At 33.3% G+C, this 18,201-nt stretch overlaps 2 protein-coding genes across 5 annotated transcripts; both read right to left on the bottom strand.

The window, feature by feature from the left end:
- Positions 1-1,906: 1,906 nt before the first annotated feature.
- Positions 1,907-11,425, bottom strand: LOC127120595 (DNA mismatch repair protein MSH4). Of its 4 annotated transcripts, XM_051051074.1 has the most exons (24): positions 11,213-11,425; positions 9,818-10,021; positions 9,690-9,725; positions 9,476-9,588; positions 8,964-9,009; positions 8,018-8,064; positions 7,676-7,783; positions 7,488-7,563; positions 7,153-7,225; positions 6,919-7,064; positions 6,720-6,805; positions 6,097-6,236; positions 5,847-5,986; positions 5,702-5,752; positions 5,050-5,113; positions 4,509-4,652; positions 4,358-4,425; positions 4,222-4,280; positions 3,567-3,723; positions 3,427-3,479; positions 3,259-3,357; positions 2,840-2,954; positions 2,641-2,763; positions 1,907-2,221 (listed from the first exon to the last, which is right to left on the bottom strand). In XM_051051074.1, the coding sequence occupies exons 1-24, from the start codon at positions 11,276-11,278 to the stop codon at positions 2,057-2,059; spliced, it is 2,379 nt and encodes a 792-aa protein (XP_050907031.1). In that variant the 5' UTR covers positions 11,279-11,425; the 3' UTR covers positions 1,907-2,056. The 4 variants fall into 4 exon arrangements, 3 of the variants coding, with proteins under 3 accessions (XP_050907031.1, XP_050907032.1, XP_050907033.1); XM_051051075.1 differs by lacking the exon at positions 5,702-5,752; XR_007803227.1 differs by lacking the exon at positions 1,907-2,221 and having other exon boundaries at positions 2,637-2,763; positions 3,332-3,357.
- Positions 11,426-12,900: 1,475 nt separating this feature from the next.
- On the bottom strand, positions 12,901-14,177 carry LOC127120596 (40S ribosomal protein S12-2). The gene is made up of 5 exons (XM_051051077.1): positions 14,045-14,177; positions 13,842-13,886; positions 13,443-13,743; positions 13,257-13,322; positions 12,901-13,174 (listed from the first exon to the last, which is right to left on the bottom strand). Exons 2-5 carry the CDS (start codon positions 13,847-13,849, stop codon positions 13,115-13,117), a joined length of 435 nt encoding a protein of 144 aa, XP_050907034.1. The 5' UTR covers positions 13,850-13,886; positions 14,045-14,177; the 3' UTR covers positions 12,901-13,114.
- Positions 14,178-18,201: the final 4,024 nt, after the last annotated feature.

Consider the following 18,201-nt stretch of genomic DNA (forward strand, 5'->3'; position numbering starts at 1 on the left):
GTATTGTTTGACTTAGTCTCCTTTTAATAACTCATGTCAGTTCTAGTCATATGTATGAAGGATGGTTATAAATGCCTTTTTATAGTTGGTGTTGGTGTTGGGAACGACTCTCATCTTATATATGAAAAAATTTAAATTATTAAATAATTAATTTGAACTGGATAATAAATTAAATATATTAATTATTTAATAAATTTAAAAAATATTTTTTTTATAAATAGAATCTAGGAAGTAGTATTTTCTTCGTTATAATTGTGTCTAAATAACACACTTTTAAAACATAGAATATATATTATTTGATCTGTATCATAAAAATTGTCTCATTCATACATTTTTTTTATGTATTAAAAAAATATTTTTTTAAAATATTAATATTTTTTTATTATTATATTTTTATTTATTAATTTTAAATTACTTCCACTATTTTATTAATTATAATAAATAAAAATATTTTAATAAATCATATTAATTTTATTATTAAAATTAATATATTTAATAATTTTTTAAATATTTTTTAAAATATTACACAGAACGTTATTATGAAACTCGGGAGTAAATATTTATGTGACATTCACACAACTATAATAGAAGTCTCCATTTCTTTTATTTTAGAGGATCCCTACCCTCATAAGTACTTGTTGTAACTTACAAGTGGGAAGTGGCGTACAGTGGAGTAGCAGGAGATAATGTGGTAATTTGGACGGTAGTATTTAATCACCACTAATACATGAATCTAAAAATAATAAAATAGAACTGCTAGTTGTTCTATAGTAGCAGACATATGCACAATTGACCAAACTTTACCGACATCTCTTTGCCTATTATAATTGCAATTATCGTTTCTTGGGTTTTGCTGTCCTTGCACCTTTTACCCGGCAGTCAAAATACAGGAGTAATATATTTCTACACCAATATCCTATATTAATATTTACATCATCCTATTTATCATTTTATATAGTGAACAATATTTTTCTAAGAAAATAATATTAAATATTTATTTAAAATAAAAAATATTTATGAAAAATATATGTTTAAATTAATTTTGTAACAAAAATATTATATTTATCACTAATCAATTTTATTATTATATTAACCATAAAATTATATATTATTAACCACATATTTTTCTGATAGTTTATTAATCAATTTCACTACTTCATTAATCAATAAAATATATCATATTAACTAAATTCTGACATTAATCTATAATTTGGTTAATAAATTTTAAAAAATAATAAATAATAAAATAAAATTGATTAATATATTAAATTATTTTATAAACAAGTATTTACATAATATTAACTAATTTTATTTAGTATTTATTGTTTTAAATTTTTTTAAATTTACTAATTAAATTATAAATTAATGTCAGAACTTGGTTAATATTATGTGTTTTATTCGTTAATGAAATAGTGAAATTGATTAATAAACTATCAGAAAAATAAAATATGTGTGGTTACTGCAATAATAAAATCGATTAATGACAAATGTGATATTTTTGTTATGAAATTAATTTTAAAAAGAATACTTATAATATTTTTTTGAGAAGTACTGACAGTGTAAAATAATTTTACACTGTCAACCAATGACGACCATGCATCCTGTCAAGTCAGATTGAAAATTTTAAAATAATTATATGAAATGATAAAATGATATATTCTTATTGGATGACAGTGTAAAAAAAAATTACACTTTCAGCGCATCACTATTAGACCCTATTTTTTTATTTAAAATAAAATTTTAATATTATTTTATTAAAGACCGTATAAATACGGTGAATAGTATCTGCCGTAAGTATTGGGATAGGAAATGGAGATAGGAATATTAGTAAAATACTTATAAAACAAAACAAAGTAGGTTATGAATTCTAAAATCAAATCAATTTTTCTTTATCCTGAAAAAGGAAAACGGAAAAAGAACATTACATTTAAACTCCAGTAAAGTTCTGATAGTGATGCAATTGAGTACAATTTTTTTTCAAAATTATTCAATCTAATGACAGTTGCATATGTGAAAAGAATCAGCCCATGGAAAAAAAATTGTCTGTATGCCATTTTTAAAGCTTTTGTTTGACACAGTATTCCTTGAGATTATGCAAAGCTTGCCGAATTGTATCCTCGTCTTGATTGGAATATTTAAGGCATAACAATCTTTGTGCAACATGATAAGCATTCTGGATTGAGTGATTCTGCAAGCAGTTGATCTCCATTCTTTTCTTCTCCTAACGACAGTGATTCAATATCGCATGTTAGTGTTAGTGCTTAGTGCCTGTTTATGTTTAACATGTGTTCTTTGTTCACTACTTAACATGTCAGTGGATATGAAAAATATACTAGAAGCGCCCAATTTTGTGCAATTTATTAGATGTATTCATAGATGGCAGTGGCACAATCATAGTGATGACAGCTTAAATACTTAGGAACGATCTTGCCGTGCATTTGGCTACAAATTTTGTATGCATTCATGTATGAGATTTCCTATCAAAATATAAGCATTTGATTCTCTTTTGTTTGCACTGAAATTTCTTCCAAGAGTTTTTATAATTTAAGGTTTCAAGCTTGATTGTCTTTTAATTAATGAGAACTAAAGTGTACCTCATTTAAATGAACATCCTAGTTATGCTAGTATTAATATAATCACCTTTTCTGAAATCTTTGATGTGATCATTCTGGCGGTCTCAATAACCGAATTTGGCAATCCTGCCACTTCTGCTAACAGAAGCCCATAATGGGGGATATGCTTCGGTCCTTCCTTAAGTTGAAACTAAGTAAAGAAAAATATTAGTTTGAAGATAGTAATCTGATGCAAGAGAAAAAGAATAGAGAATTAGAGATACCACCTTGAACTCCAAATGGTTGTTTTTTAATTCGACATGAAAGTGATGAATTTTCACGTTAGCATAGATTGTTGCTAATTCGGATATATTCTCCATATGAGTGGCAAATATGGTATACCTGAAGGAAGATGATAAATATGGCTAAGACCGGAAGGTTAATTATATAAATATGTTCCTTAGATGGGAAAACCTATTGGGGTCACCAACTGTCTTGCAATAAACAATTCAATACCAAAGCAGTGATGGAAATTTTAGCTCCAAATTTTCAAGTGTTTTAATGTCTTCTTTTTTCAAATTATCTTCCATTGAAGTAACGATAAATCGAAAAGCTAACCAAGACCTTTGTTTTATTAGTTATCAGAAATCCATGCCATAAAAGTTTGTTAAAAATGTCTAGTGATAAATGATTATGCAACAATTACGCTTTAAGTGACAAAAGATGTTCACAGCAGCTCCATGCAATTGCAAACCCATCAGATGAAGAAGTAGCCCTACCAAGTTCATCCATAACAATCAGACTCCTGCATCAAACAAAATATATAAAGCTGTCATGCATACCAAGAATGAAGAAAATTAAAAGGTAGTTTTACCTCTGTGAAACATTTTGCATGATAAAAGCTGTCTCCTTCATCTCTGTCATGAACTACACTTCCAGATAACTTCATATATAATCAAAGTCCATGTGATCAGAATCAAATAGCTTCAAAACACATGCATCTAGAAATTGTACCGTGCTAGAATTTGATTCAAGATTATCAAATGCACCCATCCTTGTGAAAACACGATCAACTACCCTCAGAGTCAAGAAGCGGGCAGGAACATAACACCCAACTTGAGCAAGAATAACTATGAGACACACTTGTTGAAGGAAAGTACTCTTTCCGCTCCTGAGGGGAAAGGAATGTAGAAATAAACTCCGGGACTATATTCTTCATCTAAACTAGCTACACAAAAATAAAGTAATTTTTGCTGCATCTCACGAATAATTCACATTAAAATAATTGACACATAAGAATTTCAAAAAACTGATGTTGGTTTTTAAGGCATCGTTTGAAGAGAAATACACTGGACAATACATCACCTAATTAAGTCTAGTTTCAGCATCAATTGTTTATTGGGTTTTTAAAAATAACAACCTCATCTGAAAGAAATGATATGTATCCTCTGTAGTCTGTAGTCTGTACTACGTTTTCTTATCACTAGTAAGCCCATCTTATCACTAGTAAGCCCATACACGCTTTTGTACTCTTACTAAACACAATTAGTCATGACTCATAGATAGTCACTGTATTACATATAGAGCTAAAGTTCATCTAGAGTTTCACTATCACCAATCCTCCAGTATGTAACAGTTATTCTTGAATGTGAAACAGATATTTTCTTACATATTGGGGCCTGTCACAATCACCATGTTTGAGGCTTCGGACAGAAATAAATTGTTGGCCTGCAATGCAAATGATTAATTTACTCATAATTACCATGTTGGAGTTACAATGCTTACGAGATATGTTCATTACTTACAACAAAGTCATTGTGTATGCTCTCCAAGATTGGGTGTCTACCAGCATCAATTGCCATTGGCCCATTTTCTAGCAAATAAAAATAAAACATCAATTAAGAGTTTTCTCTACCGCAGTAAAAAAAATGTTACGGAAATTACCAATTTTCTTACCTGTAAATTCTGGTCTTGTATATTGATCCACAGGCTTAGTTGAAATCATATGAGAAAATGAGTTAACAATCATATCTAACAAACACAGCATCTCAGCTAGCAGTGTCAATGCAGAGACATTCTCACGGATTGCATCCATTAGTTCTGTAATTGTTTTCTATTGCCATAAATACATCTATAACAGGGAAATATAATAACTGAAAATATGAGATATTGCAAGTTCAAGGCAGTAAATATATAGGATTTGTACCTACATGCTCAATTTTCTAATTAAATTTTCGGTTTTAATATTTATTAAAGACCAAATCCATTTGATGAACAGCTTTTGCAATTAAACTGGATAAATTAAACCTTGTAAGCCTGTATCCCACCCTAGAGAATTTTCCAACTCAAAATGATCTTTCAATAGTTTCCTTTCTTGGCACTTGCCAAAGTCAAAGCGAGTTGTGTGATGCACAAATGAACAAAAATGCCAACATGCCCAAGCCCGTGAAAGTTTGCATTGGCAGGTGGCACCTGGCAGTACATTAATTACTAGTACCTTCCAGACAAACCTCTGTTCTTGTATAGCATTCTGCAGCTGCAGATTTATTCCTAGCGTTCAACTGCAAGTTTCATAAAAATAAAAGAAAATTGGAGTTTTCAAGAGCCCAAACAAGCTTCTAAAGAAACATCTTATAGCCTGGTGATAATGTGACATAAAACAAATGCAGCTTCATTTTATGTGTCATATTTGAAATCAGAAGGGTGGACTATGCTTACCATTTTTTGAGTAAAGTAATATTCTTGTTGGGCCAACCATATACAAGACAAAGCTAAATTCACCAGTAGAAAGATTAAATGTCTAATCAAATGTGACACTTAAAATATCTAAGCCTCCTTAGCATATGACTTGTCATATATAATAAAGAGCCTCTATTAGAAGCAGGAGTTAGATGGAACAGAGGAATCGTTTCCTTCTGCGGTATATATCCATTGAACCCCATTATTGGGAAAAATGCAGTAAGCTTGACCAATATCTTGCAAACTTCGATGCATGCACATTAAATCCTTACATTAGTGAACTCCAACCAAATGCGCAGTCAAACAAGTATAGTCAATGTATTTAAATAAGAAATTTGTATTTGTATATTATTTTTGTAAGTTAAATAGAATTCATATGCCTATGAAACCCAAATGATCAAACTACTCACAGATGCTAGTTCCAAAGTTGAGCAATGAATGTTGTTCCCGTGTTTTACAATCTAGTACAATCGTAAAAAAAAATACTATGTTCAGGGAAAAGAGAAACTTAAAAGGATATTCTTAAAAATATAGCAACATAAATCCAATTCTAACCTGAATGAACTTGCTTGGAAGCTTTCCTTGAATATTCTTCTGTGGTACAATAAAGTGGAATCCCTGCCTGTTTTTGAAAGTAAGCTTTAAATTTGGCAACTTGAAATCCTCTCGATAATTGTTTGCAAGAGTGTGGATAGCTGGGCAGGAAATGCCAAATGTTTTAGGAAAGCCTCGTATGGTGAGCTGAATTCAAAGAAATATTACACTGTTGACAGGAAAGAAAACTTTAGCAAACATATGCATAAACCTTCACTGGTTTCACAAAATGATCTTCGTGAAATATCCAAGAGACCATCAATTTCAGCCTTAACAGCAAAGCATTGCTGAGTGCAGGCAACAAAAGGAACCCGCGCATGAAGCACATCTTCATCAATAACTTCCTCTATCCTGTAACAAATTTCCTAAAGTTGTGAGATGATTAATCCTATTATTTAAGTAGGAAATAATTGGAATTACACAGTATAAATTTTTTTATCAATTAATATATTGTATAATACTCGATAAATAGTTTACATTTTAGTGTGATATGATGTGACCATCTAGAGTATAGCAATTTGTAGAAAACAATTTCTTGATTCTATGGATAAGGTTTAACCTAACGTGCACTGTTTACATACAGTGAACTAGGATGGAGCAATTCATATTAATCAGGAACTTCATCACATATATGAACTCTTCTGTGCATTTGTAATATGGAAAACAAATATTTGGTGATTATGGATTCAACAACACTTTGCTTGCTCTGAATATTCTAGTCTGTTTTTCCCCTCATAATAGCTTCAGAACTATACTAACTCGTATAATAATGTTTTCCTCATCTTACATGCAACAGTTATATGTACGCATTGGCATAAGAAAACTTTAGCATACCTTTTCTTAATAAGATCATATTTTTCATTTTCACAAACGGACTTGTAGATATTTGAAAGAAGGAAACTCTTGGCATCCTTAAGCGCCTGTTATGTTTATCAGAATAAAAGATCTGAAATATCTCTTCATTATTTGATAAATTTGGGAATACATGTGTCTAATTATCATGGGTGTTAGTGAGAGAAAGAGAGGGGGGTACCTTAGACAGTAATGGAAGAGCATCTAAAGCAGTTTTAAGGAGGATTACACTTGATACTAGCACTTGACTCTTTTTAGCACGATCAACTGACCTGACCTCAATTGTAACTTTCTTCGGCTTAAAGCAGAAGTGGCATAAAACTCTATCTGAAACAATACAGCCTGTACGTATGAAAACCAAAGATGTATGAATATTTTAAAGACTAATGTTAGTTCAATTAATGCTCTCATTTACCAGTCTCTTTTGGAAATTTACGTAAAACCTGACAGAGGGCAAAAAATAGTTGTTCGTTGTTCATCAGTTCATCCTAAAATGAAATATTAGAGGACATGTCAAAATAAATAAACATAAAATCTACTTCACAGTTTTCAAGCTTAAAAGATTCAAATCAGACCATAATTACTAGTGATGTTTCAGACTAGGGTACTGAAGTTTAAAGAAGAGTACACCAGGACTGAATTTGATAATAAGGGTAAACTTGCACCAGAAAAAAGTTGGAAATAGTAAAATTGAAAGGTTAGCAAAGAGAAGCTTTAAGTTAAACTTGAGAGAACTTGATTGACACTGACTAGGCAATCTAGACGAGCATTGATTGTTTCGATGTCTTTTAGAGGCTGCAACAAATTGGCACGAAGGAGCCTAGTCCTGGAGGAAACAAATAAAATGTCAATCAACAAATGATGTGCCTGGAAACTTGTGTGAATCATCACACACCCTCCCATGCCCATCCAAAAAAATAAATAAGAAAACCACATACCCTCCAATAGTTTTAGTTGTCTTGAGCATGTGAAACAAACTTCTCTTTTTGTTGCATGTTCCCAGTAGGGCAGAATGAAATGGCTCAATAATTTCCAAATTTTGGACGCTGCATTTAAATTTGAATCACAAAATCCATTATCATAGACTAAAAAGATGATATATGAAATGTTTAATGGACTTCATATCCAAATTTTATTGCTGAGAATATATCACAAAAGTAAGGACAGGAATCAAGAAAGATTATATCAACACATTATTACTTAGGGAAAACTAATGTAGTTTGTACTAGCCCGTCACCAGTACAGAACAACTGACAGCTCAAAAAAGCAAGCAAACTTACCTGGTCGCATCAATATTCATGTGGTCAAATGTTCCATTAAAGGTGACCTGAAATAGAGAAATGTGCCGCAAAAATGGGGGATTCAATCCTCTGTGCGCTAAATTCAGATTGAGAATTATTTAAAAATGATGTCGGTATTTATGATAGAAGACATAGAGTATACAGGGTTTGGGCAGTGTTCAATGACCACTTCCCTAAAGAACATATATAACCCATGGAATGGAAATTAAAGGTTGGAACATGGAAGTTTATAATGAAACCAGCAGAAACACTTCACATGTACTTGCGCAAAACTGAATATTTGAGGCTCTGTACTGAAACATTTGAAAGATATGGCAACAGGCTGACGGAGTTTACTGCAGGTGCGCATTGTTTGTATGCTACTAAGCACCCTAAAGCTTATTGACTTGCATAATGAATCGTGTAAAAAGTGAATTTGTAACTCCCTTCATCAACTTCCAATTTATTTACAATGGAACTTTTTTTCCAGCTTGCATATGAGTTTTGCACATTCGTAACGATACAGTGCATCTTGGGTTTTTCTAATAAAGCAACATAGTATGTTTGTGCCATAAATAATCTACAATACCCAAGAAAGAGATTAATTCATTTACTATTTTAAATTTGAATTTGTTTCCATGAAACTCTGTAAAGGTAAGCATGATGCACCTGCACACAATCCGCTAACGCTACTTGCAGGATTCTTACACCCATTAGATAGCAGAACTTTATAAACGGTTGCTGCACTTAAAGCTTAATGGAGCTAAAAATATTGTGTTGTTCAAAGTTGTAAGTGCATAAGTTGTTTCTTATATATACAACCTTATTTTCATAAAGATAATAGGGATTTCTGATAAGATAAGCTACATTCACTTGAAAGTTAAATTACATCTAACTAATATAAATTTCAAAAACATGAATGAAGGAATAATCATGTAGCACATACCGACAATGAGTGATTGGTAACAACCACCCCTTTTTCTGCTTCTGTCCTGGCAAGCATAGTTAAAAATGAAATTCAGGCAATCGAACAGTTAGAAAATAAGTATTAAATAAACATACATATATACATGTAACCACTCCCCAAAAGAAAGACACACAAATCACATGTTCGTCTTCTTACACATACAAACACTGATAAATTCATTAAATTTAAGTTAATATGAAATTTTGAAGATATGCTAAATATAATTTAACTTCAAAAGAATGGAGAATTTTGAGAAACAATTATACAATAAAAAATGTCATTGAATGGTGTAATAATATCCTTATTTATCGATACCTCCGTTTATCTTATAAGTATTAGTTAGTCATTCTACCAACTTCTACTATACTAAGGAGATTTTAGGTTTTTAGTCAAAAAAGGATTATTTCTCCTTCGAAAAGAGTGCAATTAATTATATTTCTTAAGACATGAATTTCCTTAAAAGGACAAGTTAATTGAGACAGAGGTAGTACCACTTTAAAACAGCGGCGGCGGCAGCCAAGCACAGATAATACTGCTTGTAATAAGTGTCCAAACCAAGTGCAGAAGGATCCCTCGCGGCTAGGTTTTTTATTAAGATAGCGCCCTAAAACACAAAACTTTAATGCATTTCTGAGGAAAAATTTTTGTCAAAGCATCCTATATATTCTTGAAATCAATTGAAAGGCAAAAGGTATGTGATAACACCTTTGTGTCATCGAAACAAGCACGGGACAACACTGCCTGCATATAAAAGGACTCCAAATGAAATGTGCTTCACAGTCAGACAGCAACCATTAGAAAGGACGAAAGGACAAACAGACATGGCCACGCACCTTCTTGGCCGAACCATAAAATCTATCAACCAATTCTGTAACTGCACTGGTAGAATTGGAAGCTGACTTGTTTGGAGGAACAATGATAACAATGGGGTCATAGAAATGCAGCAATGTCTTCGTGTTTTCATACAAACTGCTAGTTTCAATATATTGTGAAAGGTGCAGTGAAGCAGACCTCAAATCAAAAGCAGCTAATCCAACCTGTCAGATGATGGAATGATTTGATCCCAGTTAGGCACTATATATTACATTTATTTAACTTGAATTAATATATTATAAGTCATAAAAATATTATCAAACTATAAAAAACGTGGGTGTTAAACTTTCTCAGCACTCCACTGAAATCCAAACAAGCAAAAGTCCCTCTGTAATGTTCACAAATTAGTGGAAGACATGTTTTCACTCTTTACCTATACCATCTGACTAGTTAGTTGCTATGAGTTTAGGATCATATTTCCTTTTTTTCGAAAAAGCTTATAATCCTAGTCATAATAAAGAAATTAGTATTACCATGTTTTGTTCAAATTCCTTCATGGCAATTAGAAGAGTATAAGGGAGAAAACGCAAGAACTAACTACACGGAACTATTAGTGGCAGATTACTACGAAACAGAAACCGGTTATAATAATCAAACGTAACTAACAAAATAACAAACACTAGAGGGGCGAATATTGAGGGAAAACATAAAATTTATATTATTATTAGTAGCAAACTTTCATTGAGTTTGCTTCACAATAGAATAATTAAAATAAAAAATAAAAAAACATAATATCTAGTCGTTAAATGATAATAGGATCCATAAACATAAAAGGCATTTTTCACATTATGAAGCTATGAAGTACGGACACTATCCGAACACGATCCCGACACTGACACGGCGACACCGATAATAATTTAATAAAATAAATAAATTAAAGGTAATCACAAGTATCGGTGCACGTGTCCGACACCGACACGGACGTGAACACGCCTTTTTACGAGAGGTGTGGTGCTACAGTGAAGTAATCCTCCAAATACACCAGTCCATAATAACGTAAATCGTATATTAAACAGTTATGCTGCATTCCGTAACATTACAATTTGGAAATCAAATCTAGATTTCAATTTCTAACTTGCTTAACTGAAATTCCTAAAATGTATGGATCAATAAGAAGAATTAAAACCACGGTTTAATCCTGAAAATTGTGTTAATTTCGTTTCGAACAATCAACTACAAGAATCAACACGATTTGAAAAGTAAGCAATGAAGAACTAATAGGAAAAAGACATTGATAGCTTACTAGATCGAATAGAAAAAATTTGAAGCAAAAGTAAAATGAAAAATAACTGAATGAAGATAACGATTTTGCATGGAAATGGAAAAATGTTTATCAAAGAATCGAATATCGAAACCTCTTTCGCTCTATTTTCGATGATGCTGACTAGGAAGCTCGAACCCTCTCCACCGTCGTCTTCCATTTTTGGTGGTTTCAATTTTCAGCAGATTTGAATTCTCGCGCCACTCCCAGTGATGCTTATAAGAGCGACGGTTATTTAGGACGGATGGTTGCACTTTTGAGCGTCTTATTCCGTATTGCGAAGTGATGCGAAAATGAATTTGGTTGAAATTATTTTTTAAAATTTATTTTATAAAAATGAGTTAAGCTTAAAATGAGTTGTGTTTAAATATACTTATGCCAAAAAAAATTTTTTATTTTTTTTATCAAATTTGCACTTGGCATATACCATAATGTTATAGGAAAGGTTAAAATCTAATTGACTTTATTTAGGAGAGGTCGAGTATTGGTCTAGCATTTACGACATGCGATGGAATAGTATCGTATGGACTAATAAAACTTACATTTAATTTTATTGATTTGGAGAAGACATATTGATTTGGAGAAGACATATGATAAAATATCTCTAAAACATTTTGTGAAAAATCTAAAAAAGAAAGAGTTGGGATTAATATATTTGAGTTATCTAAGATATGTCTAAAAAAATATTGACTAGTTTTCGGAGACATTTCCTTGTTACAATAAATTTGCATTAAAGTTTATCCCTAAACCGGTACTAATTGGAGAGTTGATAGTGGAATTTATTGAGAGGTCGAAAACTGACGACAAGTTTTAGAAACACTGATTTTCAAGTAGGTATAAATAAGAAGAGTATATCAAAATATAAAGTTCAATAAAATAAAAAGTGTTTCTACCATATAGAGGAGAATTAAAAACCATATCATCCCAAAAGTCACATGGTTTAAATATTTTGATTCGGTAACACAAAATGACGGAGAAATATAAGAATTAAATCATCAAATTCAACTTAATTGATTGAAATGGAGGAGAGCTTCAAGGATTTTATGGGACACAAAAGTGTCGCTCAAACTGAAGGAAAATTTTTATCAGATTGTGCTAAGACATGTAATGTTGAATAGTATAGAATGTTGGGCACGAAAATAAAATAAATGTAACCAAAGTGATGATATTGTGTTGAATGTGTATTAAGACTAAATATAAAGATTAGAAATTATAATATTAGAGTGTTAGGATAGTATTTATCATAGAAAAAAATGGTAGAAAATAAATTTAGATGGTTTGAGCGTGTAAAAAATAGATTATATAGATTATGTGATAAAGAGAGATAATCAGATGGAGAGAATCAAACAACTAAAAGTAAGAATGGCTGCGGGAAAGTTGATTAACTATTTGGATAAAAATATAATTTTGAATATAACATTGCGATTTCATTACGAAAGCTAGAAATCTAATATGATTTTGAATGGAATTGAGTTTTATACTAAAATCAATTTCTAAAACTAATGCTGGACATACATTTTTACTTGTCAAACCACATTTATCAACTCTAACTTGATTCTAGAACAAAACACAAGCTATGATTGTACTCTATACCCTTTGTTTAGTTGTGAACCAATTATTCTCCCTTTTCCATCTCCCTCCTCCTATCCACTCTCATTTGCTAAGAGAATTCTATCGCTAAAAAATCTGGATCTCCCTAGTGACAAGAGCTCCAGTGAAAATCCTTGTTTCGAATATTTTTTTACACGAACAAAATGAGTGATTGAGATTAACACAATCGGGTTACTGGGTTCGAACTTTGATTAGCATAAACATTTCACTCAGGTCAATCTCAGTAACAGAGACAATCACAGTATAGTCAATTGAGTAAGAGCAGCTATGAGATAAATAAAATTTTAAACCATAATCCATCAAAATCCTCCACAGAGGTGAAATTCACTAGACTCTTGCAAAAAACTTCAAATTGATAACCATAAATTCAAATGCATATTGCAACTCAGTTAGCTTTGACATGCTGCAAAACAACATTATAGGCTTCGTGTTCCTCTCCAAAATCCTGCAAAACGCAAACACATAAATACACATATAACATGAAAAAGACACCAGAAACATTTGAACTTCAAGTGTATATAACATACCTTGACAACTACACAAGAGCAACCAGTAACCTTCCTAGCTTTTCCTTCAGAATCAATCTTACATAACTGCATTGAAAAAATGCCCAAAAATTAACACAATAAAATGCTGCATCCATAAACAAATCAAAACTCACAATCTAAATTTGTGAACGGTATAAAACTAGGTTAAGAGTCAAGGGCACTTACACCAGCCCATTCTCCTAGGGTCTTTGCACTTGGAACTGTCAACAAACTAACATTATGCTCTGCACAAAGGGCTTTCACCAATTTGACGTAATCAGGTTGGTCGCAATCTTCGGCTAGAACACAGAGCTGTGCAGTGTGCTTCTCAATCACTTTAGCACCCTCGTGAAGACCTCGTGCAAGACCGCCATAAGCCCGCGACTTTCTAAGCACAAGTTGTAGGGCAGTCATGATGTCCATTGGCTCACCGGGAATTACAGCAGCAGCAGCAACAGGCTCGACTGCGGCAACAACCTCTTCTTCACTACATAACAAAAAAAGAATTTCTTAATTACTTCTAGTGATTAGTACTATTGTAGTGGACTTGATCCTGGTGGTGAAAAAAAAGTGAAATTAACATACCCTGACATTTTTCTTGCTTGGTTTCTAAGAGGCGGAGTTTAGTTTCTGCATAAAACAAAATAGATCAGAAAGATTGAGAGATAACGGAAATAATAGATAGAAGCATAGGATCTGAAAAGGAATAGAAAGAGAAAGGAAAGCGTGAGAGAAGAAGAAATAGAGGTGTTAAAAATGGTGAGAGCAGAGGTGCGAAATATACGTACCAGGCAAATGCGATTTGCAGGAAGGCGGAGAGAGTGAGAGATAGGTAGCGCTACACAAAATTTCAATCGGAAAATTAAACCCTACTTTTCCAATTAGTAGTAACGTTTGTTCTATATAAAGTTTTTAATAAATAAATGCTTCTTTTAATCATAATAATTTATAGATTTTTTGATTATAATTGGATTTTGAAAAACAAAATTAAAACAAAGTTATAATTATTTAGGTTTAATTTAGATGATTAATTTAAAGTTGAGTTAATACTATTTTAGTCATGTTATGTAGGTGACTTCTAATTTACTCCGATAAAAAAAATCAAAATTTCTAACTTTGTCACGTGAAGATTCAGTTCATTTAGACATTAAGTGAAATGACACATTCTAGGTGTTTATGTGTCCTGCTCAGTGACAATTCTATTTTGTTTTTTAATATTTTTAAATTACGATTGTGCCAACTTATATCATGTCGCTAATTAATAAATATTTTAATTTTGTTGGCCATTCAAATAATTAGAATGGGAAGATGTATTTCTCTTCTCGTCCTCCTAATTTTGCCCTAATAGTGAGAGTTTGAGAAACTCCAATTGAAGACGAAACGTGCGAAGGAGAAGAACACCCTGAGTTTTGAAAACTACGTTGGTCTCATAGCTCGATTCAGTGAAGAAACTCGAATAAAGGTATGGTCATTTTCTCCCATATTCTCATTTTTGTTTTTTAGTTTTAGACAACAACTCTGATGAATGTCCTTCTGAAACAGAGTTTGAGTAAGTTCACAATCACTGGGGATTATTAGGGACAAAACAATATTTTATATGATGGTATTCAAACAACTGTATATGATCAAGATAGCAAAAATGGGATGTCTCTGACGTGTTGAAACTGGTTATTGACTAGGGTTATGAAAAAAATGTGTTTAGGGTTTAGATCAAACTTGAAGGTGTAAATGATTCATTTTTAAATTAACAAGGATGATTGTGTCGTATGTAACACCCCGATAATAATAAAATAATTATTTAAATTGAGTTAATAATTTATTTATTAATTTAATTAAATAATTGGAAATTTTATTATTATTATTTTTGGATTATTATTATTATTATTCGGAAAATATATATATGTTGGAAATAAGAGAAAGAATCCCATTTCGTAAAAAGAAGGTTTCACGTGAAAACAGAGAACGATCGTGAAAGAGGAAAAGGGCACAGAGACAGAGCAAGGGCTGAAGGTTGAAGAGAGAAAAGCTTGGAGCTCAAAGATTTGCCGGATTAATCAGGTAAGGGGGGTTTATCGTCGATTAATGGGTATTATGGGATAATATGTGATGGGTAGTGATAAGCCGTTAATTTGACCCTAATTGGGATTGTTGATGCTGAAGAATTATGTTGGATAAATTGTATTTAGACTGTAATTGAATCTGTGTTTGGGTTAGTAATGAAATTCCGAACGTATAGCTTTTTACGGGATCGGAATCGGAGGTCCGGAAGTCCTCCAACGGCGGAAAATGCGGAGAATTCTGCATTCTGCCTTGTGTTAGCGCAGGAACTGCTGTTTTGTCTGCGTTAACCGGTTAACCCAGGGTGTTAACCGGTTAACACTGTTTTGAATTGTGAAAAGGTGTTGTTTTGCCTGCGTTAACCGGTTAACCCAGGGCGTTAACCGGTTAACACTGTTGCGTTTTGCCAGAAAATGTGTTTTTGCCTGCGTTAACCGGTTAACCCAGGGCGTTAACCGGTTAACACTGTTGCAGAGTGGAAAAATTGGCTTTTTAATGTTGTGTACATAATTGAGAGTTGGCCTATGTTGGCGTATGATGTAATAGGGATTATTTCCCGCTGTTTGAGCAGTATAGGTATTAGTAGAGCGTGCTAATATTGTGTTTAATTGATTTACATGATAATGATGTGTTGATACATGTGTTGATGATGTATGATGGTATGCATAATGATGTGAATGTATGTATTATACATGTATGTGTGAATGGACTGTTGTATGGCTTAGAGTGTGAGCATATGTCCGTTGTGAATTGTTGTTGATGCTGCATTGCTAGATGATTAGCGTGCATAGCATAGCCTTTGGGGCTGTAGCTAATTCCCATGGTGAGGAATTAGTGAGTGAATCATTGTGGATTTGTTGTTGATATTTGCATGCTAGATGATTAGTGTGCATAGTCTAGCCTTCGGGGCTGTAGCTAATTCCCATGGTGAGGAATTAGTGAGTGAGTCATTAGATCTCAAATGAGTGGGACTAGTGAGCTTAGTAGCCGTATCTGGAGGGATCGGTGAGCTTGAACTATATGTTCAAGAATAGTCGGTACCGCATGTGTGGAGTCTCATTGCATAATGTATGTATGGCGTATAATATGAATGGATGTATTCCAATATTATACGTGTGTTTGAGAATGTTGTGGAGTATGATTTGAGATTATACTTGTGCTTTATGTTGATGTTGAGCGGATGTACTGTTACTAATTGTATGTTGCGATTAGGGTGATTAATGTGTTAAATTACTTAACATGACATTATATTCTATAATGCTTATTATATTGATTGAGGAACTCACCCTTACAACTATTTTTCAGGTAACGAGAAATGAGTTGAGTAGAAGCGAATGCTTGGAGTCTAGTGTAGTCTCCCTAGTGGGTCATGCTCTGATAGATGTAACATCGGGAGGGAACATTTTAATTGTGTTGTTGATGATTGTTGAACCAGTTTACATGTAGTATGTTACATGTTTTGATTAATTTGATTTATATCCGCTGCGATTTATGCAAATGTTTAATTGATTAAATAAAGAGCATGACAGTTATTTTGGAACATGGTGTGAATGATTGTGTGACACCCTTAACTGCATAATTACTCTGATATATGTTTATTATTTTAATTAAATATTTGGGGTATTTTAGAAGGGTGTTACATTAGTGGTATCAGAGCATAGTCGGTCGAGTCGAGTCGTAATTATTCTGTTTCCCCTGTACGGGATAGGTGTTGTGTAACCCTATCAGTACTTATTGTTTTAGCTTGTTTGGGTTTTCAGAATAGAGATGGCTGGAAGAGGTAGAGATGATGCTGCGATTGCTGAGGCTCTGGGTATGCTAGCTGGAGTACTTGGAGGGAATCCGAATGTTGTGGGAATGGGAGCTGCTCGTCAATTGAGTGAGTTCCAGAAGAATAATCCTCCAATGTTCAAGGGAGCATACGATCCAGATGGCGCTCAGAAGTGGTTGAAGGAGATCGAGAGAATCTTCCGAGTGACTGAGTGTGCCGATAACCAGAAGGTCAGGTTCGGTACGCATATGTTGTCAGAGGAAGCTGATGATTGGTGGGTTGCTACCCGCACTGAGTTGGAAAATGCTGGGAATGCTGAGATCACTTGGGCTGTGTTCAGAGAGAGATTTCTGAGGAAATATTTCCCAGAGGATGTCAGAGGAAAGAAAGAGATAGAGTTCTTGGAATTGAAGCAGGGTAACAAGTCTGTTACGGAGTATGCTGCTAAGTTCACAGAACTGTCAAAGTATTATACTCCCTATAATGAGGCTGCTGGAGAATTTTCGAAATGTGTGAAGTTTGAGAACGGGTTGCGTCCCGAGATCAAACAGGCTATTGGATATCAGCGGATCAGAGTGTTTTCTGACTTGGTTGACTGTTGCAGGATTTTTGAACAGGATTCCAAAGCCAGAGCAGAGAGTTATCAACAGAGAGTTGATAGGAAAGGCAAGAATCAGAATGATCGTGGGAAACCGTATGCAGCTGGCAAAGGTTTCCAGAAGCAGAGTGGGATGAAGAGGCCTAGTGGGGGAGACTCTAGTGCTCCTGCTAAGTGTTATAGATGTGGTCGGGCTGGGCATCGTATCCATGAGTGTACCAGTGCTGAGATGAAGTGTTTCAAGTGTGGAAAAGGTGGTCACTTGGCTGCAGAGTGTCGGTTGAAGACTGTGACTTGTTTCAACTGTGGAGAGTTGGGTCATATCAGCCCGCAGTGTCCTAAGCCGAAGAAGGAGAACCAGTCAGGAGGCAAGGTCTTTGCTTTATCGGGTTCGGAGACTTCTGCAGATGATCGTTTGATCCGAGGTACGTGTTATATTAATGGCTTTCCTCTTGTAGCTATTATTGACACCGGTGCTACTCATTCCTTTATATCTTTGGATTGTGCTGTGAAACTTA

The sequence above is a fragment of the Lathyrus oleraceus genome, chromosome 2, assembly GCF_024323335.1.
Source record: "Lathyrus oleraceus cultivar Zhongwan6 chromosome 2, CAAS_Psat_ZW6_1.0, whole genome shotgun sequence".
NCBI classification, from domain to species: Eukaryota; Viridiplantae; Streptophyta; class Magnoliopsida; order Fabales; family Fabaceae; genus Lathyrus; species Lathyrus oleraceus.

Excerpts from the sequence above, each read along its gene's own strand:
- LOC127120595 (XM_051051074.1), bottom strand. The coding sequence starts at position 11,278 with ATGGAAGACGACGGTGGAGAGGGTTCGAGCTTCCTAGTCAGCATCATC. Across the intron at positions 7,564-7,675 it reads ACAACTAAAACTATTGGAGG|GACTAGGCTCCTTCGTGCCA; the intron begins GTATGTGGTTTT and ends TGTTTCCTCCAG. Across the intron at positions 6,806-6,918 it reads CTCTTCCATTACTGTCTAAG|GCGCTTAAGGATGCCAAGAG; the intron begins GTACCCCCCTCT and ends TAAACATAACAG.
- LOC127120596 (XM_051051077.1), bottom strand. Across the intron at positions 13,323-13,442 it reads CCCTAGGAGAATGGGCTGGT|TTATGTAAGATTGATTCTGA; the intron begins GTAAGTGCCCTT and ends TTTTCAATGCAG. Across the intron at positions 13,175-13,256 it reads GCTCTTGTGTAGTTGTCAAG|GATTTTGGAGAGGAACACGA; the intron begins GTATGTTATATA and ends TGCGTTTTGCAG.